Source organism: Uranotaenia lowii, unplaced genomic scaffold (assembly GCF_029784155.1).
Source record: "Uranotaenia lowii strain MFRU-FL unplaced genomic scaffold, ASM2978415v1 HiC_scaffold_453, whole genome shotgun sequence".
Lineage (NCBI taxonomy): Eukaryota > Metazoa > Arthropoda > Insecta > Diptera > Culicidae > Uranotaenia > Uranotaenia lowii.
Genome location: NW_026598371.1, coordinates 1 through 27088, shown reverse-complemented (window position 1 = coordinate 27088; position 27088 = coordinate 1). Strand labels below are relative to the sequence as shown.

At 31.8% G+C, this 27088-nt stretch overlaps 2 protein-coding genes and 1 long non-coding RNA gene across 5 annotated transcripts; 1 reads left to right on the top strand and 2 right to left on the bottom strand.

The window, feature by feature from the left end:
* The first annotated feature begins 221 nt into the window (after positions 1 to 221).
* Positions 222 to 1915, top strand: LOC129760120 (bombyxin G-1-like). 2 transcript variants are annotated; one of them, XM_055757703.1, is made up of 2 exons: positions 222 to 559; positions 612 to 1915. In XM_055757703.1, exons 1-2 carry the CDS (start codon positions 301 to 303, stop codon positions 809 to 811), a joined length of 459 nt encoding a protein of 152 aa, XP_055613678.1. In that variant the 5' UTR covers positions 222 to 300; the 3' UTR covers positions 812 to 1915. The 2 variants fall into 2 exon arrangements, with proteins under 2 accessions (XP_055613678.1, XP_055613679.1); XM_055757704.1 differs by having other exon boundaries at positions 263 to 559; positions 633 to 1915.
* A 10057-nt stretch (positions 1916 to 11972) lies between these two features.
* On the bottom strand, positions 11973 to 12887 carry LOC129760119 (uncharacterized). Of its 2 annotated transcripts, XR_008740302.1 has the most exons (4): positions 12773 to 12887; positions 12545 to 12652; positions 12282 to 12463; positions 11973 to 12219 (listed from the first exon to the last, which is right to left on the bottom strand). It is a non-coding gene; the product is annotated as an uncharacterized LOC129760119 (long non-coding RNA). The 2 variants fall into 2 exon arrangements; XR_008740301.1 differs by lacking the exons at positions 12545 to 12652; positions 12773 to 12887 and having other exon boundaries at positions 12282 to 12529.
* Positions 12888 to 26317: 13430 nt separating this feature from the next.
* LOC129760121 (uncharacterized) lies at positions 26318 to 27084 on the bottom strand (the record flags this gene model as incomplete). Its single annotated transcript, XM_055757705.1, has 2 exons — positions 26318 to 26952; positions 27030 to 27084. Coding segments are annotated over 2 exons (384 nt in total), but the record flags the coding sequence as incomplete, so codon positions are not given.
* Positions 27085 to 27088: the final 4 nt, after the last annotated feature.

Here is a 27088-nt window from a genome sequence, read left to right as displayed (position 1 = left end):
CTCCTAGATCCTGGCTTTAGATCCTGATGCTTAGATGTAATTCCGAATCCTGATCTCAATTTCTGATCCTAGACCTTGATCCTGGATTCAGATGCTGATTGTTGCGAATTGAGATGAAAATCTAGGTTCCTGTAACCTGAATACTGCATCTCGATCCGGGGTCCTCCTGATTTTCAAATTGTCATTCTTTAACGCGAAGTTTGATCGGAAATTTTACCCCCAATAGGTTTACCGTAAGACGTCATTTACATAAAATAACAACAATTTAACTTCAATTCTCATTCTCTTCTTCCATTACAGATGCGATCAGCTTCGGTTAGCTTGTTCGGTACCCTCCTGATGGTTCTACTGCTGGTGACCTTGATCTCGTTAATCACCCTCCCGGCGGGGGTCCATGGCTCTCCGCTACCGGCGCCATCTGGCGAATCCAGCACGGCGTCCGATGGCAGCGATCTCATGCAGCACATTACCCGATCCCGGTACTGCGGCCGGAAGCTAACCGAAACCCTGGCCCTGCTGTGTAACGGACGCTATCCGATGATGGGCCACCACCGAACAGGTTGGTATTTTCTCCCTCCCTAAAACTTTACAGTAGGCCTACAATAACCCAGGTCGTAATTTGGTCTTTTCAGAGTATCTGTCCGATCAGCCACAACAACCGGTCCAGGTTGAGGTGGCTACCCTACCGGAGAACGGAAGCCACTCGTACTCGCGATCCAAGGCCCATCGAAGGGTTCGACGGGGTGGAATCTATGACGAATGTTGCAAGAAATCCTGTTCCTACAACGAGCTGCGAAGCTACTGCGAGTGATGTGGATTCTCGCCTCATGCTCTACTCGACGTATTACGCAGAGCTCCATAGCGTGGGAGTTCTGCGTCCGCTGGGCTGTGTTTCGCAGGAGTGCCTAGCGGTTCCACGATATTCTACGGGAGAGGCAATCCGGGACAAGACGGGCCTCCCTCAAATCTTCGCTCAGGTGGCAAACTGTTTGGGTATCTCAGGCACACCGATCTCCACCAGGCAATGGGCGTAACGTGTGCGTGTGTTCGACTATACAATTTATGTTTTTTTATTTTGAATATATATAAATGTAATTTTTGTGGCTGGAAGGTAGTTTGATGTCTTCCTGCGACCTTAGAGTAGTAGACAATTTTTGAACGGCTGTATTCAACTTCACACAAACCAGTTGATATTCTCTTTACTCATCTTTTTGGGCAGGTTTAAAGGGTTGACAAATTGTGATTAAAGTATTTAAGCACGTAAAACAAGGATCGGTAATTGAAAATAGTAAAAAAAACGAAACACATTTACCAGCAATTTTATTGAACACCTACAAAGGCAAGAAAGCAAGCTTAATTTTTAATACTCTTATCTGCTTTCGAGAGATTGGCGATGTTAGAGAAAATTTCACCTTGTTTTACGGTACCCAAACTATGATTGTATTCAGTAGTTTGATATGCAATAAGTTAGATAGTTAATCATAATACCCACATAGGTAAACAACTACGAACGAATCAAATGCAATTATGAGAGTTTAATACTAATCAGCTGACCTATTTATTTTTTGCTTGTACTCTACTCCTCCATCCACTCGATGTTTTATAGGTATATCAAGATAATCAATTAATGCCCCCAACAAAATAAAAACGCAGCTCACACTATTTTAAGAACTCTATACCTATGTATTATAAAAGAAATCATCATGTAGGCCTCAAACAAATTCCCATACTACTTCATAATGTCAATTAGATATCATCCTCTCCCATCCATCATCCTAGCCATTCACTCACGCGCCAATTTGTGATCATTACAACAACGTTCTTGAAGCTCTTGAGAAGAAAATCAACTAGATGAAACTAACGTTATACATATGTGTCATTAAAGTCAATTGGATACAATTTTGCTACGAGAAAACTGGTTGTGACTGATTTCCTCTCGTTTCGAAGGGGAGTATCTAAGCTGATATCCGAAGTCCCGGCGCCTAGCCACTAACTGACTGACTGACTGGCTGACTGACTGACTGAAGACGACAACACGCCCGGCGAGACATCTCACTTACAGAGGTCAAGACTGAACTAATAGTTAAATACACGTGCCACCGTTTAGTTTGGCTTTGGGATTGGGTTTTCCACACTGTTCGTTCACGTATCAAAAAATCTAATTTAGATCAAAAATGTAGTTAGACCGACTCGGGTAGACGGCGTGGTCGATGTGTAAAGTGCACTTGGACAGTTGTGTCCTAACTCCTACTAGTATGTACATAACATACGTTTATTTTTAGACTTCATTGCCCAGAAATTACAGAGAACAATTTGCACGATCACGCTATTATCTAATGTCTTTATCACACCCTATCTTAATACGCTTAAAAGGGCTGCCATGCGTTGTTGCAGAGTCGAATGAGTCAAATGTAATGGACATTAGTTTCTGGAATGCGTTAATGAACTCTTGTTTATCCTAGGTAACACTTTCAAAACATTTGTAAACATATAGAATCTATGGAGTGTATTTTTCTATCAAAGGTATGTTATAAGAAGCTGGGTACATTTGAAGCTATCCTATAATTCATAAAAGGGTTTATAATGCAGTAGGGTCGTGAATCAACACATCGGTGGCATAAACTGTTTCTAAGCCTAACACAAAATATTATGCTAGGTTCCAGATCATTTCGTCAACCCTACGGGTAACTAAACGAGGCTCAAATTTGCATGGATTTTTGGTACCATTTGTTAGGTCTAAAGAAAAATTAAAAGACATACACCGTCGTAGCCGATATCACTTTTTTGGCTCTTGCTGCTGCACGCATTGGTTCATTGTTCTACAAGTTTGTTTGTTGAAACTAGACATTATTTCAAACAAATTTGTGATGGTCGTTAGAAAAGATGGACTAAGAAGATAAAGTTATGAAGGGTTGAAGGGAGATATCTCAAACTTGAGTGTGGACCGTAATAGTTGCCAAAAATACCGCGAAGAAAGTGTTCTTAATAATTTCAGCTCGTTCTATCTCCACTGATTTAACTTTTAAATCAAGGGACTGATTTTACATGAGAAACATGGGTCAGCTCAGGGTCGTAGCAAGAACTGCTTCATGGGAGAGGGGGTGGGGTGGTTTGGTGACAAAATTTTTCCTTAACCCTTTAATCAAATCCAAATATCTCAAAAAGGCGTGGAAATTTTTGAGTGATGTACCCAAGTAACACCGATTGTTTCGTAAGACTCTTTAGGCCTCTTATGAAACCTAAACTTGATCTAGAAGCCTGCTATATAACTTTAAATGTTACTTGGGTATTCACAAAAAATATTTTTGAGATTAAAACAAAAAGATCCCTAGTATTTTTATTACAATATTTTAAAATAGATGTGAGATATCAAACAAAGTATGCGGAAAAATTTCAAAAGCCAAATTTATTCATTTTTTTGCAAAAAAGTAGTTTTTGGAAAATCGCGGTTATTTCTACAGATTTAAAAATTCTACTAATTTTTTTTTATCTCAATCAATCACAAACACCTCCTTTCACCCAATAAACAAGGTTTGGAAGAAATTTACAAAATCGTATTGAAATGAGATTTCAAATTTTGTTTTTCATTTTTGGTGAGTCATAACTTTTATGATACTTAAAATAACGACTTCAAACCTGTTGAGTTGTGTTATTCGTATTAAAATGTTATTACTTCACTGAATCAATAACTGCTATTCATGCATTGAAGAGTTAAACAGTTTTGCTTGAACAATGCATTCCTAAATGATAGTCAAAAATGTAGGTACTAAAAGTATATCATTATTTGTGTTTAAGTTCTTTTGCTTTAGATATGATTTGTTTTTCTTCTTCTTCTTCTTTTACCAACATAGCCAAAACTGGGAAGCATCCTAAAAAATGAAAAATTTGTCTACTTCATTTTTCATTTCAACATAATGTCTGACATGCATTGCAGATATCACTACGGCCTGGCCAACCTACCTGTGGTAAATACTGCAAAAGATACTGGAATAAGGGGAGGAATAAAGCGTTGAGTTCCCTACAAAAGGCTTCTTATGCACATGTATATTGTGCATAGATGTTTAATTACTTTATATAAAAATCATACAATGTAAATGTTTGAAGTCGGGGAAAAGGTTGGATCTCACCAAATAGGTTATCATCGACAGGACATAACGTTCACTGATTCACAACCGTTTCGCTACGGAATCCGGAATCGGAATATACAGCAACCGAAGTTTCTAAAGTTTTGCTACAGACCAACTTCACAATTTTGCACATCTTTGCATTTATTTAAAACTTCCTTCCTTTTTATACTTTTTTCTTCTTTGATTATTTAGAACGACTTATACACGGAGCGGAAAATTTTGACGTCCACGCGTGTCAAAGCCTACTTGAACTCTTTCCTAAGTGCTTTTACATTATTAGTTATTCTTTTAATAGCATACTTTTCTAAAATAAGTCCTAGAAGTTTTCAGTATTTTATGAAGCCTTAAAAAAAATGGGGGGTCTTAAAGGTTTCATCAAAAAGAAAATCATCGTTGGAAATGTGTCAAAAATTTAAAAATAAAATTAAGAGATTACCTTTGCTGTTCGAATCAGATTTACTCAACTCAATTAAGATATTTTTTAATGATATTTATATGATTTTTTAAACTGACTATGATTGAATATAAAATGGAAAAATGAATAAACTATCAATTTTTTTTAATTTAGTCTTTAAACTTCTTTTTGAACCTAAATAAAAAATTTTTATTCTTGAATTAAAATCGATTTCTGAATCTTAATTCCAGACAAAAAAAAATAATCCAAGATTCATAATTCAAATAGCGAGTTTTGTATCAGAATCTTTTAGGCGGCATCCATAAATTACGGAACGTAAAAATGCACTTTTTTGACCCCCTCTCCACGTATGTCACAAATCGTAAAGCTTCGACATACCCCCCTATGAAAAATACGTAACGCGCTGATTACACTTGTTTACAAAATTTTAAAAAAAAATCGTGAACTTTATCGACCGACCTATATTTTTAAAGTTAAATCGGGCGCAAAATCCGAAAATGGATTTTCGCGTCAGGGACTTCGTGCGGTACGGTTCAGTTGGTTTTCATGCGCGGTTAGGGAGAATATTTTAAGCGGTTTTTCAGCGCAGCGACGGGTTGTATATTAGTTAATTAGTGCATAATTGGGCTAGTGGAGTGTCTGAGGTTGTAATTGAAAAGTGTTCTATCAGTAAAAAGCCAGAAATTTGGCTCATACAAGCCAAGCGTTTAATCTGAATTGCGTGATGCGCCAGAGAAGTTTTTATAGTGCTGGGTCTGTTGGATTGGAGTGTGATCAGATGCTGAAACGTAGTGAGAAAGTCTAAAGTGGCTAATTTTACTTTTATTTAAATGCAAAGAAGTATTTTTGTGAGAATCTGTGCAACCGGGGTTGAAAACAGATTATAGAGTGAAGCGTTGAAATTCTGTTTGGAAGAAAAATGGCCGTCTTCGTAGTGAAATTTTGCGTGGATTCTCTCCAAGTGGTAATGATAAGTGCAAGTGAGAGGGTATACCTTCACCATTGAAAGAAGTTCACATGATCATTTCGTGTTTGGTTGGGAGTGCCTGGTGTGGTGGTGGAGAAGGTTCATCACCGAGATTGGTTTGTTCCGGGTTGTGGGGGGTAACCAGTTCGAGAAGGATACCACTTACAGAGAACGACAATTTTGGAGGACGCCTGGGTGAGATCTTTCCGTTTTATTTATTATTCCATCTCTTTCTCTCTGCTGCTGGTTTAAAAAACGTTGTTACTGCTATAAATACCACGGTGGCAAGTAGCAGAACTAGCAACGCGACAATTTGTTTCAGGTGCCAGTTAACACAATAATCGATCGACTAACAATGTAATCAAGTTTATTTCACTAGACAAATTAGCATTGATTTGTGCAATCTCAATTCATTTAAATTATTATTTTAAGTTCTTTATTTCATTCAAAATTTGACAAAAATAAGTATTCGAATTGACTATTTGACTTATGTGTTTTGACAATGGGTGATAATTAAACCGATATTTTTCTTGATTATTTCCAGTCACAGAACATCTAATTGATTTGGATAAGTATTAGTTGCTGTCTATTTCTGATATCATGTTCAAATGATTATTTATTTCTTTTCATATTTTCCAAGCTCTGAATCTTTTGTACACATTTCTTGCCTTTGCAACGTGAAAATCAAATTGAAATTAAAATTTAATCACATAATACATAGTTTTACTGCACATATTATTTAAAATAGAGTAATTGTCAATCATTACCGTAAGTTGGGATAAAAAGGTACGAAACGTCCCCATGCTGGTTTAGTTATACATACATGCATATTAACTTTTATCCTTTCAGATACGTATCCTTTTAAACCAAAACACCATTCATATTTTTATAATTCATACATATAATCATATTAATCAGACTTTGTGAGTAATTTTCCTTACGGCCATATTCTATCGTTTGGGGTAGGGATTTTTTAGAGGGAATGCATCTGGGGATAACCTGAAGAAACTATTGCAAGCGGAGTGGGTTGCCAACCATTGTACGTTTCTGAGGGTTGGATGCCTTCCCTCGACGAACCATCGGCCGTGGAAGCCTTAGAATTTAATTCGAAGGCCAAGCCACACAGACATAGGCAGGACCTTGCTACCGATGGGGGAACCATACATACATACATACATACAAATCGGGCGCAAAATCCGAAAATGAAAATCAAAAAATTCTCAGTAGAGCAGTTTTTGAGTTGACCTTCTGGTAAACTGATACATAATTCTGAATTGAAGCGAGTGAGATTTTCTATGTTTATTTCTTCCTATACTATGATTATTACACTGTGGTTCGTCAAATTATTAAAAAATGCAAAAATTACTATTACGGTAAAGTAACCATAATTTCTTCAATTTTCAACCGATTTTGATAAATAACTACTTGAAACATCTGTTTTGAATTGCCATTCAAGGTCGTTAGAAAATCAGATTTTTAAAATGTTACCATCGAGTCTAAAACATCCGCTGCAACAATTTTTTTTCTAAAAAAATGCGTTTTTTATATAAATTTTTCCATCATAAAGTCACGATTATCGACAATACTGTTGATTTTTCGCAAAAAAAAGTTCAAATGATCGATAGAAAATTTATTCACCTTTAATATGCAAAAAAGAGATTTCAAATTCCTGTTCTGCAATTCGAGATATTTTACTAAAAAGTACTTTTTTTTTATTTTTTCAAATGTTCATAATTAGAGCATAACGCAAAAACTGTTCTCCTGGAAATTTTTTGAATTTCATTTTCGGATTCAGCGCCCGATTTCACATTAAAAATGAACCTCAGTTTTTTTAGTTCAATTATGCCTTTGTTATTCAACTCGTGAATCTGAATGGAAATTCCGATTGATGAAACTGTCCCTGGTATTTCCAGTTGGGATCTTCACTGTGGAACTTTTTTATGTTTGAATTCTGCGTAAGGTTTAAGGGTTAAAATTTTAAATCGAAATCTTAAAAATGGATGGCAACTTTAAATATTTTCTTTTCGTATTCCGAAATAATGAGTTTCGAACATGAAACGTGAATCTAATGTTCATATAGAGGCAAATCAGTCTTATTTCATTTTTATGAACGACGTTTATTTTATTCCGACGTTACGGTGTTTGTTGACACCATCATCAGGGATCAAAGTTGACGTTTATTTCTTGTTTTTTTTTTGTAAAAATGTACTGTCCGGATTATGTGATGTAGAATCAATTGAAAATTTAAACTTCGATCGGTTCTATCAAATAAAATAAAAACATAAGAAGAATCATTGCAAAACAAGAGTACCGCCTGAAAGTACACAACAGTGCTTCTCATAGAAAGTTTTAGAGAAAAATTATGAGTTTTTATTTGATTCTACTTCAAATTATCCGGACAGTACGTTTTTACAAAAAAAAAACTAGTAATAAACGACAACTTCAATCCCTGATGATGGCGTAAATAAACACTGAAACGTCGTTTATAAAAACAAAATTGGACTGATTTGCCGTTATTTGTACACTAAGAGTGTTTTCGTTTATTGCCAGTGACAACCTAGTTATCCACGAGTTTTGCCCTAACTGCTGTTATTGTGTTCGTTTATTAATTCAGAAGTCCACCAGTTTTGCCCGAGGTTTGAACCTCAAGCAGGCGGTTGCAACCTGTAAAAGTTGGCAGTGTTGGGGGTCAGCATAAGGTTGACTATAGCAACCATATATTTGCATCGTCCCGGGTGACGATTCTGTTTGTTTATTCTGAGACAGTTTTGCCCCGCGCCAGTGGAGAAAAACGAAAACGGCATAAAACACATAGTCGAAATCATCATACAACAGTGAATATAATTTTAGTTTGAAATGCTAAACCAAGATTCGTATCAGGATTTGGTCCCAATGATGATCCGAATTGCAAATCAAGAATAATATACTAGGTACAGGATCCACATCCGATCACAGGCTACGGATTTCGTTTATTATAATCTAATTTGGAACTAGAACATCCGGAATGGTCACAGCCTAAGCTAACCAGATATTTTTTCGCACTTAACCGGGCCGAGAAATCTCGGGGCTGACAGATTGTCGCCAAATTTAGTTAACGTAAGCAATACAACACTAGCTAACTTTGTAGAAAATTTCATTGAATTCCGTTTACGCAATCAAAAGTTATTCAGAATAAAATTTTAAGCATGAATTTCGAGCACCTATAGTTCTTAAATATCTTTCAACAAGTGGGCAAATTTTCTAAAAACTGTAGTAGAATTGTTAGCCTGGGTAAAAATTTTATTAGGAATTTAAAATTTGGAGTTTAGAGAAGAACACTTTGCTTGACATTTTTGGAGGCCTATGAGTCAATCAATAAATTTGCTATTTTTTTTAAATTTCGTGCACGAAATATCAACAAAATGCGAAAAAATCACACATTCAATTGTTTCTAATTGTTTAAACTATGAATTCTGCAATTCTGAGCTACAAAGCATGCTGGAGGCATATTTTACAACATAAAAAGTGGATGTATGTAGATGTTTGTACATTTTATCGAGAATCTCCATACAACGTGCTTCAGCCAATTAAGCTGAAACTTTCAGAAAGTCATTTTTTTTTTCGTTTAATAGTACCAATGTGAAGGGTCGTCGAAAATAAGGATTTTAATTGTTATAAACCAGTCTAATATACATCTGGTATTGTGAAAGCCAAAATCAAGTCCTCTAACCAAGCTAAATGTTTAAGTAATTGAGCCACACGAAGCTGCCATTAAAGTTTCCCCCTCATATAAATGGTCCGCTACTGGAGCTGGAGAAAAAATATTATCGTTCTAAATTAAAAAAAATGAATCTTGCTTTTTCTTAAATAAAAATAATGACAAAGTTTAAATTATTTTATTGCATTGCAGAGCAGAATAAACTACCAACCAGTATTTTGGTTTCAGCTTTTCTGATCCCTGGACGAATAATCTCCTTTTCAGAATCATTATTATTGAAAGGGTTTAAATTTGATAAAAGTTATTGGATCTTCTTTTACGCTTTAGTACGGGTGACTGCCTTACAGAATTTATTGGATCTTCCAGTACTAAGTTTCAGCTGGAGTTTCAACAACCGAAACAAAGTGCTAGAATCAATTGGATTTTCTTTAACTTTTCATTAGAAATTTCAGTAGCTTTTATCAAGACCCTAATGAATAAAAGTGGTTGGATACACCCTATATATTTTATCGCCCGATTTAATTCAATGTATGCTATTGCAAAACAACTATATAAAGGTATTGTAAAACGGGGTAACATTGATCACCGGATCAACATGAAATTTTTCCACATAATCACCAATAACTAAGTCTAAAATTAAAGTATCTCAAAACTTTTTTCTACATTCAAAAACCTATAAGTTGAGTTTCTAATTGGGAAAAATTTGGTTTGTTTTTGAAACTTTCAAATGTAAGTAAAAATGTGATTTCAAATCACAAACAAACACCCTTTCTGATGGAATCAAACCGTTTAGAAGTAGCAGGTTGATATATGTGACAGTTCAACTTTTTTCGTTAGAAAATGTATAGTTTTGGTGTAGTTTTTGTTGCATTTTGAGGTAAATTTTTATATTAAAAAATAGGGACATTTTCCAAGAGTAATCCAGTCAAAGACAAAAGGCTAGAAATCCTATCAAATGGTAGAATTTGAAGGAAAAAAATAAAGGGGAATAGTGCGAGGGCCTAGGGAGTTGAATGAAGGCAAAATTTCACTTATTTGTAGTTAAAATTGTATACGTAATGTTTAAAAAATTTAGCTCCTCAATTTATGCAGCATCATTGTCTATCTTTCGATTTTAATTGTTGTTCGGCCTTAACACATTAAGGACCACGATCAGGGTTGGTCGGCTCTTCTCAAACAACAAAGAGCCGGGAGAAACCAACACTGTTTTCAGTTCGGCTTCCGAGTGTAATCCTCTTTCGCTGATCGTGCTCCACTCATTACCCGAGTTTACACGAGCTGTATGTGACTCGGACGGCAAGTGTGAGAGCATTTGCATCCGACTGGGAGAAAGAGAATTCTAAACATTCTGTGTTTCAGTCATACACTTCAGAGTAAAGAAGAAAAAAATTATTTAGACTCCCACCACACAACGTAGACAAAATATAAACAATTTCTACTCCGCTACCATGCCTACTGCTATTAGCCGTTTTGATTTTTTTTTTGCAAAAGGTAGCGTTCGAAGAAGAGGTGACAGGTGGTTTCATCAAAAAATTAGGACACCGCGAAGAACAAAAACCAGGATTTTTCAGGACCCCATTAGATTGGTGGAAATGAAATGCAGCTCTTCTTAGATTGCATAAATTAAGGCGAAATAGCGGTGCAGTATACGCCTTAATTTATGCAGCAGAAGAGATATGAAGTTAGGTGGCTTTTAGTTTATACCGAAAAACACCGTTCAAATATCATCTGAACCGAAGATTACCATTGGTTTAAGAGGTTAAACTGTTTTTATTGCAAAATCAATTGCAATTAAGATCAGGACGGCTTCTAGAAAATCAGGACACCGCTGGGAGCTTTGATTCGGAAAGTAGCATCTTTTCTCGTGAATGTACCAAGAATAAACTGAGTTAGCTCTCGAATTCTCCTCAGCACATTGCGCAACCGATTTTTCCGGAGAAGGGAATTCTCTTCATCAGCGGATATGAATGCTCTCGCTCACTCTTATGTGTTGACAATCTCACTCTTCATTTCAGTGCGATTTATCTCTCCCCGCACCGATTGGGGGAGCAGACGAAAAAAATTGCACTCTCTTTCACTGGACAAGCCGATCTGAGGAGTTTTGCCACCCATGACCACGATGATGTATTTTTTGGACCGCGAAGAGATCTAAAACAAGAAACATCGAAATTCGGCATTGTATATTTCAGGATTCACTGGACCAAAAGTTACAAATTTAGTATCTCAGAGCCACTGAAATGTTTTCAATTTTCCAATATTAAATTTATATCATTTGAATTTGCTCGGAACTGCCTTAGCAATAAATAAACTAACATTCGTAAATATTATGAAGATGTTTTGTTTCCTTTATGATCAAGAAAACTCGTTCAAACCGTCAAAATAGAGACTGATCAATGCTACCCCTAAGCATCAAATTCTAAACAAAGGCGAAATCGGTTTTTAAATCAAATTTAAAGTTATCTTATAAATTTCTGCAACCTTGTTTTACGTTTATAAGAGTCCAGTACTGGTTTAAAAAATATGAAACATGCCACATTCTCCTTAACAGAAATAACAATCGAAAAATATTGAAAAAAAGTGATCAATCTTACCCCAGATTACGGTTCATTACAGGTTCATCGAATTGGTTTATCCATCCTGAGCTTTGAAGAATAGCATTATGTGTTGCGCAAATTTATATCATGTCATTTTTGTTTTGAAAATTTTGGCAAGAAATTAGGTATTTTACAAGAACAAATGTAATGTGATATGAAAAATTAGTCAGTATTTAGTTTAAAATATGTATATGTTCAAAATTTTTTTATAGTTCGGGCCAAGGTCACAGATCTTTTGAGCATTAAGAAATTTAAATAAAATATGTATCACTTGCAATATTTTTCCAATTCCGCATAGGTACACGTTCTGAAACAGCATTCCTCGAATCCGGGCTTAAACTTTTGCGGATTAAATTCAGTTTGTACCAATCGAGTGCCTTTTTGACTCGCAGTTCGATTCGTCTCTACAGAATCTTCAGCTGAAAGAGAATAATTTTTTTTAGATCCAAAAAGACGATATAAAACCAATCAAATTACTTACTACTATCACAAACCATGGTCATGACAACTTGCAACTGCTGCTCACAAAATCTGTACCCAGGTGCACTTTCTACCGCAACGGATAAAACAATTACCAAAACCACCATCAGCCTGATGACTTTAAGATGCGACCTGTGTTGACAAACAATCCGTCGTTCGTCCATGGCTAATTTTCAAAACTTTCTTCTCGAGAGGCATGAAAGCAAATGACGTTTTACTACGGTTCCAGAAATGATTTTTTTTTTATGTTTCTGTTTGTTTTACCTGAGCAAAAGGTGTGCGAGTACGCCGGGCGTAGCTAAATTCGACGATGTGGTCAAAATGTTACCGACCTCTCCCCACCGGCTCTTGAGGCTATCAGGCTGTGGCTAACTATTTTTGGAATGGGAGGAAAGCCCGAAATAGATTCATGAGAGAAACACACAAAAAACAAACGGAAATCTCATGTGAAGGCGGACTCGATACAAAAACACAGAGGTCAAGACTACCTACCGAAAGTTTAGGGTAAGTCGAGCGATTGTGAGTCCATCCAAAAACACCAAAGAACGTGGATTTTATCCAGAAGCCGATGAGTAAAGAACGAACCTTGTTTCGGAACTGATGATAATCAGATTTCGACGATGTTTAAATAGGCTACTGGGTTCTCTATTTGAAATAAAGTGTTTTTTTTATTTTCAAATGACTTTCTGTTATAAAATTGATGAGCTCGAGTTCACTTGTTCCTAGATGATCCCATAATTTTTAAACCTAAAAAGCAAAAAGTCAATAGGTGGGTGTTGAAGTTGTATATTTTCCTCTCATCTATCAATTGTGGAAACAAGAGGTCAGTTTCAAAAATGTTTTGCATGGAAAACTAATCGAGTAGGAACAGTTTAGTGGTTGTTGTCTGTTTGGTTTCCAGCAATTTTACCTAGAAACGATAGATCCTAATCTGTAAGTAGGTAGGTATCAGGTTGTGAAAATGAATCTATCGATGGGGTGAAGTAAATAAGTTGTTTACCACGCCGAGTGAACTATGTTCATCATGCTGTTTTCGAGTGATCGATGTTTTGAACGCTCAGCGAGTCGAAAACACTTCGCAGTAAACTAAGCGGCACCCCCCCCCCCCCCCCCCCCCTCCCATGAGGATCTTAAAATGTCAAGGAAAATGTTCTTCTTTAAACTTGAAATTTTAAATTCATAATGTAATTTCGATGAACGACTCAAGTTAATCAAGAGTAACAATCTCGACTCAGAACTAAAACTAAAACCTTGAAATCTTATCCCAGGTCTACAATTCTACTGAAGATTTTCCAACAATTTCTCACTTGTTGTATAATCTGTACTGTACTGGACTGTACTCGAAAAACGCAATCAAAAGTTGATCACACAAGAATTTGGTGCATTAATTTTGGGTACAGTCATTAGTCTCCAATATCGAATTTTCAATAAGATTAGATTCGTTAAGGTTGCCTGATTGCCCGGATTTTGACCGACAGTTTTTACTTATTTGCAAATACAAAGAAAAATTTTAATTGCGTGATAACAATTTTGTATATTGCGTCCAAAACATTTTTTTTTAACACAGTTTATCCAAATACACTGGCTGATGTGTTTCGATGAAAACAAACTTCTTTTAGAGTAGTTTCTTCTTGATTTTTAATGAAGAATTCCTAAATTTGTGTGGATATTACCCAGATTTTGGGTTGTAAACTATGAAATCGTGTGCCCGGATTTTGCAAGGATTTTTGATAAAATAGTCCAGACTTTCCCTGCCCGGATAAGTGCGGAAATTTGAATTTGAAGATTTGAATAATATCCAATGCTCTGATACAATTTTTTTTCATAAATCTAAATTTCTTATCCGTGGCCGGATTTTGGAATATGAATCCATATATTTCTTGATTCTCAGTTTGATTCATCATTGAGAGTATTGAGACAAAATCATGATCCGAATCTTGGTTTTGTTCGAATGTTCGAAACTCATCATTCCGGAATATTGAAAGAATATTTAAAATAACAAACCATTTTTTAAATTTGGATTTGAAATTTTTATTCTTAATTCTTATGCCGAATTGAAACTTTTAAAATTCCATAATGGTGATCTTAAAATGAAGTATTAGAGTTTCATCATCCGTAATTTTCAGTCAGAATAGGAATTTCAAATTTGTATTCAGGTTAAAAATGCAGAATTTGAAATTAAAATCCAAAATTTTCCAAAACAAAACACAAAACAGGGAAAACCACGGTTATAAAATAAGATCTTAACTCATTTTCTAAATTGCGTTCCTTGAAAAATCCAAGTTTCAATTTTTCACAGGATTACAATAATGAAATAAATTATCAAGGATAAATTAATGTTGATAAAATAACTTGTACTTTATCTTCGGGTTCAGGAAATACATTTTATTTGTTTGTTGTTTATCTTTTTTTTTATTGTCGATAGGGTAAGTGTTCCTAATGTGGCATGTGTACCTAATGTTAACATACTGTTCGATTTTGCCTGTTTTTGACGTTATTTTTCACTTATCACAATTATCAAAAAAATGATAATGTAAAGGATCATGTGAACTTTCATTTTACAAACAAATTAGCTTTCTAATTCACAAGATTTTTCGTAAAATCCGGATTGTTTCCAAGTATGTCCAAATTGAATGGAATTGTTAGCAAATTTCTTTAAAAAAAAAACCTGTTTAGAAATAGAAGATTAAAGCTGAATTTGTCAACAGATTTTTTTGAAATTTTTTGTCGGATTGTTTTTTATCATGATTTAAGTAATAAGTATGTTAGAACGATGTTTTGTTCGTGTAAAAACTAAAAAAAGCATATGTCCACAATTAGGAACACTATTTTCAATGTGTTCCTAATTATGGACAAAGTCAAAGTTTTCCAAACTATATCAAAGTCATAGAATGTATTTGAAATAATTTTGATTGAAAAAATTGTGTTTTAACATAATTTTCAACAATCTGTTAAAATAAACTGTTTTGAGCTAATAAAACATGATTTTTTTTTACTTCAGTATATCTCAAAGCTTAAAATGTTGAAAAAATATTTTCGCCAGGTTGTAAGGAACGCACCTTTCGCGACAGAAAAGGAAACCATCAAGTTACAGAGAGCTTCTTAACGAGAACAGAATCGAAAGGAAAAATTTAAAAAAAAATCTCAATAAAATACGTTGTATACCGTCTTTTGGGGCATCATGCAACACTTTTCAACTTCAATTGCTTCTTAAACCCTAATGTCCACTGATAATCCTACCGTTTGTACATCAAAAGTTTTAAGGTTAATGGCACATCAAATTAACGTTGTCAGAAAAATAATTGGTTTCACCAGTTATTTTTAAATTTACATAACATTTGATTTTCAGCCTACTTAGAAAAAGAGTTATCTAAGTTGCAAAATCCTTTGTTCTTAATGAAAAATCAAACAAAATTTTTTTTAAAGTTTTTGACATATTTGTGATGTTGTTACGCATAAGCACGATCTGCAGTTATTTAAGCTTTTGTTAGAATTAAAGTTTATATTTTTTCTTTTAAAAGAAAGCAGAAGGGTGCTGATGCATTTAGGGATAAATAATACTACAAAAATTTTACATCATATTCTAGCATATGGAAACAAGATTTAAACTGTGAATCATTGAACTGCATGTCGATGCATTTTAGCCCAGACTAGTAACGAAATTTTAAAAATATTTATTTTAAAAAATTAAATGATTTTTCAAAAAATATTCATACACCAACAGTGTTGATATAGGATAATAAGTTCCATATAAAGTTTGTAGGTAATATCACTAAGTCGATCCGTCCCATTGTGTAAAGTTTTATACGGCATCAAAAATGTAACAATTTCGATGTTTCGAATTTTCTATGAGATTCAAAAACTTCATTAAACTCTCTCACGATGTGAGAAACTATGGCGTCATCGCTTTTTTTATCATTAAATGATAATTTTAATCAATTATATTAAAATGAAAGTTAAATAAGTGTTGTGGTACCCAAATGTTGCACTAACAATGCTGTTGCATGATGCTTTGTTTAACTGAACTTATTTGTATCCATTACAATTAATTTTCTACTTTTTGAAATATAATAAATGTATCCATTGGAAAAGGTAAAGTTTGAATTTAAATGAGCTCAATATTCACTATTTTCTTCAAAACTAACGTAAAGGAATATTGTGTAGGATTTAAAAAGTTCTTATTTCCCTATTCATATTCAAATCGTTGTTATATTTATAAAATGGTGAGTTTTAAGATTTTTCTTTTTAAAGTAATAAAAAAACAGACTCATATGCAAAATCAGGAACAAAAAGTGTAATATTTGGGTACGCGAATACATTTTTCCTCATAGGTTAACATTAGGAACACCCATATGTTAACATTAGGAACAATTAGTGCCATATTAGGAACTTCGACACACTTTATAAAACATGATATTTTTCGTAAATTAAGGCTTGAAATGATTATTTCAAACCAAAACAGAGTTCAGAAAAAAATTTGGAATTGTATATCTAAATATTAAAGATTCGGCGCAATAATATCAAATCTAAAAACCTCTGACAAAATATAGCGAAATTAGGCTCATTTACCCTACTTCCAACAAAAAAATTAACTAAAATCTGAATGTATAGCGTATACAAGAGCTAAAAATAAATCAGTTTTAAACCCCAAATAAGTTTTTTTTCAAAAAAAAGCCTTCAAGATCCCTTATTCATTTTGAAAAATTCAAAAAAAAAATTATTACTTATAGGATCTATTTTCGAAATTTATGATTTAATGAATAACTATTAATATATAAGAACCTGAACCCGAATAATGAGAAACTTTTAGTATCACTTTTTTCACTATTCTTTATGTATGCATTTTTCAAGCAAAAATGTTCTAGGAAAAAATTTGACACCAAAACCCCCCTTATGAGGTAGTTCTTGCTACGGCCCTGCATTGGTTTAACAAAGAAAGTCATTAAAAAAGGAAGTTTATTGGTTACTCGCTGACCCGGTGTGTTTTACCACACCTTGTAAAATTGATGGAAATTTTGATAATTTAAATTGGTTAGGTCAATATTTTAGAGTTAAATTCACACATTATTGTAAATACCCTTAAATTAAAAGTTGTAACATAAGTTTTAAATTGCAATACAGAAGAGATTAATTCTAATTTTCTCAATTTTTTCTGTTCTCAAACCGTGACCTAATTGTTTTTTCCCATTATTATTATATGTCTTAAATTATGACACAGTATTTATTTATTCATAAGCTCCTAAATTCTGCAAAAAAAAACATTTTTCTTGTATAAAACTCCTCTCCCATTGAAAATTTTGTTCCATTTGCTTAATTAGTTTTCAAGTTCTTAAAAAAAATGTGAAAGTCCCCCTGATTTATAATCAAGAAAACATTTCTCGTACCCAAAACCTTTCTATGCAAAATTTGCAAATTTCTCGAGTTTTTTTTTTAAAGTATAGATATACCCTTCTCGATTTTCTATCTCTCCACCAAAAAAAAAAGGAATCTAAAATGCTTATCTTAATATACTTTCCTATGACAAAATTGGCCCCATTTGCATATAATTTTATCTAGTTTTGGAAAAAAAAATCTATAAAAGCCCCCTATTTCCCTATTCATCCACTTACTGGAATAAGAGAGGGATCCCGAATAAGCATAGAAACATGTCTCAATACCAAAAAAACCCTTGCCAACTAAAGTTAGTTTTTTTCGTATTCTATAGATGTATGGTGCACCCGTCTCCTTTTCCTATCTAACTCAATGGAATAAGGGAAGGGTCCCAAATAATTCAAAAACATTACTTGTATCAAGATACAATCCCATACAAAATGTGGTGCCTATCGACTGATTAATTTTCGACATCTTAAAAAACTGTGGTGGTCTCATTCCTTTTTCCAATTTGTTCACTGGAATCAGGGAGGAGTTTTAAAGAACCATACACAGCAAGAAAAATTCGTGTAATTTTAGATTGAAAACGATGCACGAAAACGGAACATCGATTTTGATCTAAAATTCTACCACTGTGTATTTTTTTCAATGATGTAATTTTGGGAGCGTGTAAATTTAGATCGAAATCGATGCACGAAAACCGATGAAGAAAGCTGCGTGTAAAAATACACAGGCATGTATATTTTAAGCCTTTCCATCGTTAATATTAAAAAATATTCATTAAAAATATCAGGTTTTCAGTGTTGCGATTCTAATTAATTAAAAAATTATGGGATCTAATTTTCATGTGGTATATATTTACTAAATAATACTTAACAAAAAACGGTCACCCACTAACACGAGAATAATTATTGTATTCTTCTTCCCAACACAGGGCTAGGCTGGAGATGTTGTATCTGATGAATTTTTAGTATTTTTACGGGTCAACCATTGTATACCGGACTATTATGATTATTACACCCTTGACCTTTGATCACACCAATTTCCAGGTCGATTCTCGAAAATTGGCTGTTTCTGTAATTCAAATAGAATTTTTATAATTTCTCATTAAAATACTTACAATGTTTTTATTTCATTTCACTTACCACTTCATAATACACATATCCGACAAAATTTTGCCTGGGCGGAATGCAACCGAGACTTCCGAGCGACTTTGGCTAATCATAGAAGAACCACCATCTCGAGTCAAAAGTAAACAAACGTTTTCCGCGAAAAACATTGCATCTGTTATGTTTCACATAGTTTTCGATGTAATTTTAGATCTTACTTGTAATATCTTATTGAACAAATATAAATTTACACTATTTGTGATATAAATTTCATCGATCGTTTGAACTTTGCATTACGGAATGTAATTTTAAACCAAAACAATTTATTTCTATTCACTTTGTGAAAAAAGACTAAAATTACATCAAAAGGTGTTGAAAATTACATCTTTTTTGAATTACACTTGTGAAAAAATAGATCGCTCGTGTTTTAGATTGCGTATACTTTTAGAAATTTTTTGCTGTGTAGGGTCTTTTTCCGTATGCAAATATCCTACCATGCCAGATTTTGTTCCATTCCCAAAGTGCATGGGAGGTAAGAAGGACTTCAAACCATCTTGGGAACATTTCGTTCACTCAAATAATGAAAATTCCATAAAATGTTTTTCTTGTTTCGCTTCAATCTAGTTGTCATGTATCATTTTGCTTGGGAGCTCAAGTCTTCATGCCAGTAGTGCTTTTGCAGTCATATCATCTTTGGTACACTTTTTAGCGCACTTTCGACACAGAGTTTGCTAAATAGGCGTTGGATTTTTGCAACCACTTCTATGGGTGTACTAATAATTCAATCATTAAGAGCTCAAATCTCAAAATTAATTTGCGTCGTTGCTTTTAAAGTGACTAAATTTTTTCAAATTTTAAAATACTAGAGATGTAACGAATAATCGGCCGGACGAATTTTTGGCGACGAAATTGTCATGTCATAATTGTCAAATTTTTCAAATGTTTTTGGATAATTTATAATATATCCAAAAGTTTGTTGAAAAAGCTTCACAATCATCAAAAACTTATACTTGAGGTAAAACATCTTAGGTGTAAACATGAATCTTTCACTGTAGATATCTTTATTCTTTGATTACCGATTATTCCAGATTTTCTTGATGTATCCAGGCTTGTCCATAAATTCAATAAAGAATTTGAGATGAGTTGAATCGGGCTCGGATGCCCAGATATTGTTCAAAATTTCCCAGATTATGCCGGGTTAACTCTAATTGTTCGCTAAATAAAATTAAAAACTCAAATTTTTCTGTGATTTTTTTTTTAGTTTTGTAATCAAAACGGATTTTAAAAAAAATTTAAGAAAAACAATTTTTTTTTTATCCTTTAAATATCTACTTTTTTTTTCCTCTTGTTTGTTTTTCACCACCCTTTCTTACAAATTTTTCAAAAAATTATCATGAAATGTCCGACCGTGTGATAGAAAGTTTAGTATGCTAAAGCTTAAAAATCATTGTTTTTTAACCTCTATCTTGAAGATATCTTGCTCAAATTCGACTTTCATCTGATTCGATATCAAACAAGCAATTTCAAATTGCTTGACAGTTTTGTCCCAGATTTCACAGGAACCCATTCTCTTTGGTTTGGTTTGGTCCTTAAAGGGGCAAGTCATCTGATGTCCTTTCAGTTATTGGTGACATTTCGAATATCAGAGAGACCTCTATTCAAGGCCGTGCTAACGGGGAGGGGGTTTAAATTAAATCATCCTAGGCTTGTTTCATACACATACTATATGACGTTCACCAATTGAAACTATTTTTTAATTGTAAATTTTGAATTGCAGTTCAATTAACTTTTTGTATTGAAACTCTAAATAAGACATACAAAAACCCTACCTCGTTTTTAGAATGGGATTTTATTTAGAAGTGTAACTTGCTAACTACTAACTTACTACTAAGTGTAACGACTAATTTTCACTTCCAAATCAATTTATCAAATACTAATTTTATACATCAACAAGTTGGAAACTATGTAACAGACGTTTACCTCTCACGATGGTCAACAGAATAAGCAAAAAAAAATCTAAAATCTAATCCTCTTCCCTATCACTAAAAATTTTTATTTAAAACTATCATTTATGTCATTAAAAATGTGATGCTGATATGAAATATTCTTCAAAAAACCCATTTTAATCTCAGTTTAATTTTGTGTTTCTTGTTTTCTAAATACTCAACATCAAATTTGAAAAGATTTTGATCAGCGATGAATTTAAAACGTAGTTTTGATTAATTTTGGGGCCCTGAATCTAAATATGCAATTTTCTATCAGCTTTTGTTATTCAAATAACTTTAACAAAATAGGTTAAAATTTTTTAAGGATGTTCTGCGCTTTTTTAAAAAAAACTTGGAAACAAAAGCATAACATTTTAAAATAAAAGTTTTGAATCAATTATCAACTTTCCCAAGACTTCAATGAGTTCTACGAAAAAAAATAATAGAAGTTTTCTATTTGTTTACTTTCCCTCACCTAACGAATATTTAAACAAGTTTGAAACCGAATTGAAATTTAGATTTTTTTTTAAAGCATAAATCTAATTGTTTTGCAGGTTTCAAAACATTTGTGAATGAAATCAAGTTTTTTTTACTTTCTCCATTAATGTCAAAAATACTTGTAATGACATCTTTCCACATTTTTTAAAACTGTTGAATTTTACGCTTTTAGATCATGCAACATCATCATCATAAAAATATTATTCCCTATTTGGATAAATTATACTTAATAACGAAATCAGAATCAGATTTCTTTTCAAATTTAGGTTTGATAGTTAATCAGTTATCAATGATTGATTTCATCTAAAGCAAACACATTTTAAAATTCCAAATTATCAAAACCAAATTTGATCAAATATTCCAGTTCAAGACACCTACCAAATCTACCAAATCAACCATTAAAACATAAGCACCAAAATTCTGTTCCTTTGATTTATCAATTAAATTCTATAAATAAGTTATTTTAATGGTAAGGCGTGTAATTGAAAAAAATATATTCTGAAATGTGCAAAAACTTATCTTTTTTTTTCATATATTGTTTGAATTTTCACATGAATTTACCGAATTTTATGAATTTTATAGTCAATTTTTTTTTAATTTTAAAGTTAATTAACCGAATTTTAAAGTCAAGCTATTTAATTTTTTTTTAATATTTTTGATAAGTTTGTCTAAGTTTTTCAATTCTGAGTTTTTGTGTTCTAAAAACATAATCCTTAAACAAATTTTTTTCATCAAAAGTTCACATTTCAAATCGCGATCTTATTTTTCAAATTCTAAACAAAACAGCTGAATTTTTCAATCAACCCTTCAGTTGAAAATGAAGAAAGGAAATGTAAATTAAGATGAACAAAAAAAAACAATTATTATTATTTTACAAACAATTTATCGTGGTTAGTTTTCTCCTGATCTGATGTTTATTTTAGAATTAAGATTATTTTTTTAATCTAGGTTTTAAAAATATTTATCTAAAATTTGAAAAACTAGACTGCTTAGAAATTATTTTGAAGCAATTCCTTGTTCATGATAAGGATAATCATTTGGAAAATTTTATCAATGACTAACCAAAAATATAATTGATTTGAAACTTTTATTGTGATTGGTTTGGATTTAATTTATTTTATCAGTATAATTTTTTTTGAGTTTGTGTGATATTCATCAGTAAGAAAATGATGTGAGAAATTTATTATCTTGTTAATAGTGAACTTTTGGTATTGTTATTATTTTTAGCTGAATTTGAATTTCGAATTTCAAAAATGTAATTTTTGTAATTTTTGTAACTTTTGTCATTTTTGTCACTTTTGTCATTTTTGTCATTTTTGTCATTTTTGTCATTTTTGTCATTTTTGTCATTTTTGTCATTTTTGTCATTTTTGTCATTTTTGTCATTTTTGTCATTTTTGTCATTTTTGTCATTTTTGTCATTTTTGTCATTTTTGTCATTTTTGTCATTTTTGTCATTTTTGTCATTTTTGTCATTTTTGTCATTTTTGTCATTTTTGTCATTTTTGTCATTTTTGTCATTTTTGTCATTTTTGTCATTTTTGTCATTTTTGTCATTTTTGTCATTTTTGTCATTTTTGTCATTTTTGTCATTTTTGTCATTTTTGTCATTTTTGTCATTTTTTTCATTTTTGTCATTCTTGTCATTTTTGTCATTTTTTTCATTTTTGTCATTCTTGTCATTTTTGTCATTTTTTTCATTTTTGTCATTCTTGTCATTTTTGTCATTTTTGTCATTTTTGTCATTTTTGTCATTTTTGTCATTTTTGTCATTTTTGTCATTTTTGTCATTTTTGTCATTTTTGTCATTTTTGTCATTTTTGTCATTTTTGTCATTTTTGTCATTTTTGTCATTTTTGTCATTTTTGTCATTTTTGTCATTTTTGTCATTTTTGTCATTTTTGTCATTTTTGTCATTTTTGTCATTTTTGTCATTTTTGTCATTTTTGTCATTTTTGTCATTTTTGTCATTTTTGTCATTTTTGTCATTTTTGTCATTTTTGTCATTTTTGTCATTTTTGTCATTTTTGTCATTTTTGTCATTTTTGTCATTTTTGTCATTTTTGTCATTTTTGTCATTTTTGTCATTTTTGTCATTTTTGTCATTTTTGTCATTTTTGTCATTTTTGTCATTTTTGTCATTTTTGTCATTTTTGTCATTTTTGTCATTTTTGTCATTTTTGTCATTTTTGTCATTTTTGTCATTTTTGTCATTTTTGTCATTTTTGTCATTTTTGTCATTTTGTCATTTTTGTCATTTTTGTCATTTTTGTCATTTTTGTCATTTTTGTCATTTTTGTCATTTTTGTCATTTTTGTCATTTTTGTCATTTTGTCATTTTTGTCATTTTTGTCATTTTTGTCATTTTTGTCATTTTTGTCATTTTTGTCATTTTTGTCATTTTTGTCATTTTTGTCATTTTTGTCATTTTTGTCATTTTTGTCATTTTTGTCATTTTTGTCATTTTTGTCATTTTTGTCATTTTTGTCATTTTTGTCATTTTTGTCATTTTTGTCATTTTTGTCATTTTTGTCATTTTTGTCATTTTTGTCATTTTTGTCATTTTTGTCATTTTTGTCATTTTTGTCATTTTTGTCATTTTTGTCATTTTTGTCATTTTTGTCATTTTTGTCATTTTTGTCATTTTTGTCATTTTTGTCATTTTTGTCATTTTTGTCATTTTTGTCATTTTTGTCATTTTTGTCATTTTTGTCATTTTTGTCATTTTTGTCATTTTTGTCATTTTTGTCATTTTTGTCATTTTTGTCATTTTTGTAATTTTTGTAATTTTTGTAATTTTTGTAATTTTTGTCATTTTTGTCATTTTTGTCATTTTTGTCATTTTTGTCATTTTTGTCATTTTTGTCATTTTTGTCATTTTTGTCATTTTTGTCATTTTTGTCATTTTTGTCATTTTTGTCATTTTTGTCATTTTTGTCATTTTTGTCATTTTTGTCATTTTTGTCATTTTTGTCATTTTTGTCATTTTTGTCATTTTTGTCATTTTTGTCATTTTTGTCATTTTTGTCATTTTTGTCATTTTTGTCATTTTTGTCATTTTTGTCATTTTTGTCATTTTTGTCATTTTTGTCATTTTTGTCATTTTTGTCATTTTTGTCATTTTTGTCATTTTTGTCATTTTTGTCATTTTTGTCATTTTTGTCATTTTTGTCATTTTTGTCATTTTTGTCATTTTTGTCATTTTTGTCATTTTTGTCATTTTTGTCATTTTTGTCATTTTTGTCATTTTTGTCATTTTTGTCATTTTTGTCATTTTTGTCATTTTTGTCATTTTTGTCATTTTTGTCATTTTTGTCATTTTTGTCATTTTTGTCATTTTTGTCATTTTTGTCATTTTTGTCATTTTTGTCATTTTTGTCATTTTTGTCATTTTTGTCATTTTTGTCATTTTTGTCATTTTTGTCATTTTTGTCATTTTTGTCATTTTTGTCATTTTTGTCATTTTTGTCATTTTTGTCATTTTTGTCATTTTTGTCATTTTTGTCATTTTTGTCATTTTTGTCATTTTTGTCATTTTTGTAATTTTTGCAATTTTTGTCATTTTTGTCATTTTTGTCATTTTTGTCATTTTTGTCATTTTTGTCATTTTTGTCATTTTTGTCATTTTTGTCATTTTTGTCATTTTTGTCATTTTTGTCATTTTTGTCATTTTTGTCATTTTTGTCATTTTTGTCATTTTTGTCATTTTTGTCATTTTTGTCATTTTTGTCATTTTTGTCATTTTTGTCATTTTTGTCATTTTTGTCATTTTTGTCATTTTTGTCATTTTTGTCATTTTTGTCATTTTTGTCATTTTTGTCATTTTTGTCATTTTTGTCATTTTTGTCATTTTTGTCATTTTTGTCATTTTTGTCATTTTTGTCATTTTTGTCATTTTTGTCATTTTTGTCATTTTTGTCATTTTTGTCATTTTTGTCATTTTTGTCATTTTTGTCATTTTTGTCATTTTTGTCATTTTTGTCATTTTTGTCATTTTTGTCATTTTTGTCATTTTTGTCATTTTTGTCATTTTTGTCATTTTTGTCATTTTTGTCATTTTTGTCATTTTTGTCATTTTTGTCATTTTCGTCATTTCTGTCATTTTTGTCATTTTTGTCATTTTTGTCATTTTTGTCATTTTTGTCATTTTTGTCATTTTTGTCATTTTTGTCATTTTTGTCATTTTTGTCATTTTTGTCATTTTTGTCATTTTTGTCATTTTTGTCATTTTTGTCATTTTTGTCATTTTTGTCATTTTTGTCATTTTTGTCATTTTTGTCATTTTTGTCATTTTTGTCATTTTTGTCATTTTTGTCATTTTTGTCATTTTTGTCATTTTTGTCATTTTTGTCATTTTTGTCATTTTTGTCATTTTTGTCATTTTTGTCATTTTTGTCATTTTTGTCATTTTTGTCATTTTTGTCATTTTTGTCATTTTTGTCATTTTTGTCATTTTTGTCATTTTTGTCATTTTTGTCATTTTTGTCATTTTTGTCATTTTTGTCATTTTTGTCATTTTTGTCATTTTTGTCATTTTTGTCATTTTTGTCATTTTTGTCATTTTTGTCATTTTTGTCATTTTTGTCATTTTTGTCATTTTTGTCATTTTTGTCATTTTTGTCATTTTCGTCATTTTTGTCATTTTTGTCATTTTTGTCATTTTTGTCATTTTGTCATTTTTGTCATTTTTGTCATTTTTGTCATTTTTGTCATTTTTGTCATTTTTGTCATTTTTGTCATTTTTGTCATTTTTGTCATTTTTGTCATTTTTGTCATTTTTGTCATTTTTGTCATTTTTGTCATTTTTGTCATTTTTGTCATTTTTGTCATTTTTATCATTTTTGTCATTTTTGTCATTTTTGTCATTTTTGTCATTTTTGTCATTTTTGTCATTTTTGTCGAACTAATCCAAATCCATCAATGGATAGCGCAAATACATTTAGTCAAGTAACTTTGTCGAAAACAGCGATGAGCTACAACGAAGCCTCTGGCCTGCAGTCAATTTTGACTGCAAATGTGTGGTTCTTGGCCCACTGTGCGTTTGCGAATTTCTTTCACTCAAAAATTTATTTCGATTTTCAAGTTTGTAAATATTTATTTACCTTTGCTTACAACAATGCTTTGATAAAATATGACTTAAATTCAATACTGTTTCAATGGCCAACATCTCATATATAACTTATTATGTATGTAGTTCTCTTAGAGGTCTACCAATATCTATCACAAAGCTGCTCGGCTCCTGTATGAGATTTATATCCCAAACTTTTACATAATTAATAAAGGCTAAATTTCTTAATGTTCTATGGCATTCTACAGCAGGCACATACAAAAATAGACTGATCCAAAGTTCCGTGATCTTTCGAATATAACCTTTAGCCATTTTAGGCTACCACCGTCTTGCAGTAAGCCATCAGCTGCTTCAAACTGCAGGGTTGCAAACAGCACTCGTCCACAATACCCCGGGGACTTTTGCGGAACCGCGGAGGAATCATATCGTTTCTTCCGGTTGTCGATCGGAATCCATACCCTTGCGGATACATCATGGTCATCCAGAGGGGCGTCTTCTGGGAGTTTTGGGACGAATCCATCTGGGTGTTGGCCGGAACAATCACATCAGTCGAGGGCATCATCATGTTTACCACATCCTGGTCCTGGCCCATGATGGCATTCATCCAGTCACTGTCGAATCCGGCGCGTTCAAAGTCTACGCCTGTTGTGGAAGTATAAAAATCAAAATTAAATCAGTTAAGTTTGTTGATAAGCTGTCAAAAAAATTGTATAACTCACCTCCTCGCTTCCCACCGTAATGCAAATCTGGGAATTCCTCACAAATCATCGACAGCGTT

What these genes read in the sequence shown, in the direction of transcription:
- LOC129760120 (XM_055757703.1), top strand. Translation starts at nt 301, where the DNA reads ATGCGATCAGCTTCGGTTAGCTTGTTCGGTACCCTCCTGATGGTTCTA. An exon ending in GATGGGCCACCACCGAACAG is followed by an intron (nt 560 to 611) that starts GTTGGTATTTTC and finishes ACAATAACCCAG; the next exon opens with GTCGTAATTTGGTCTTTTCA.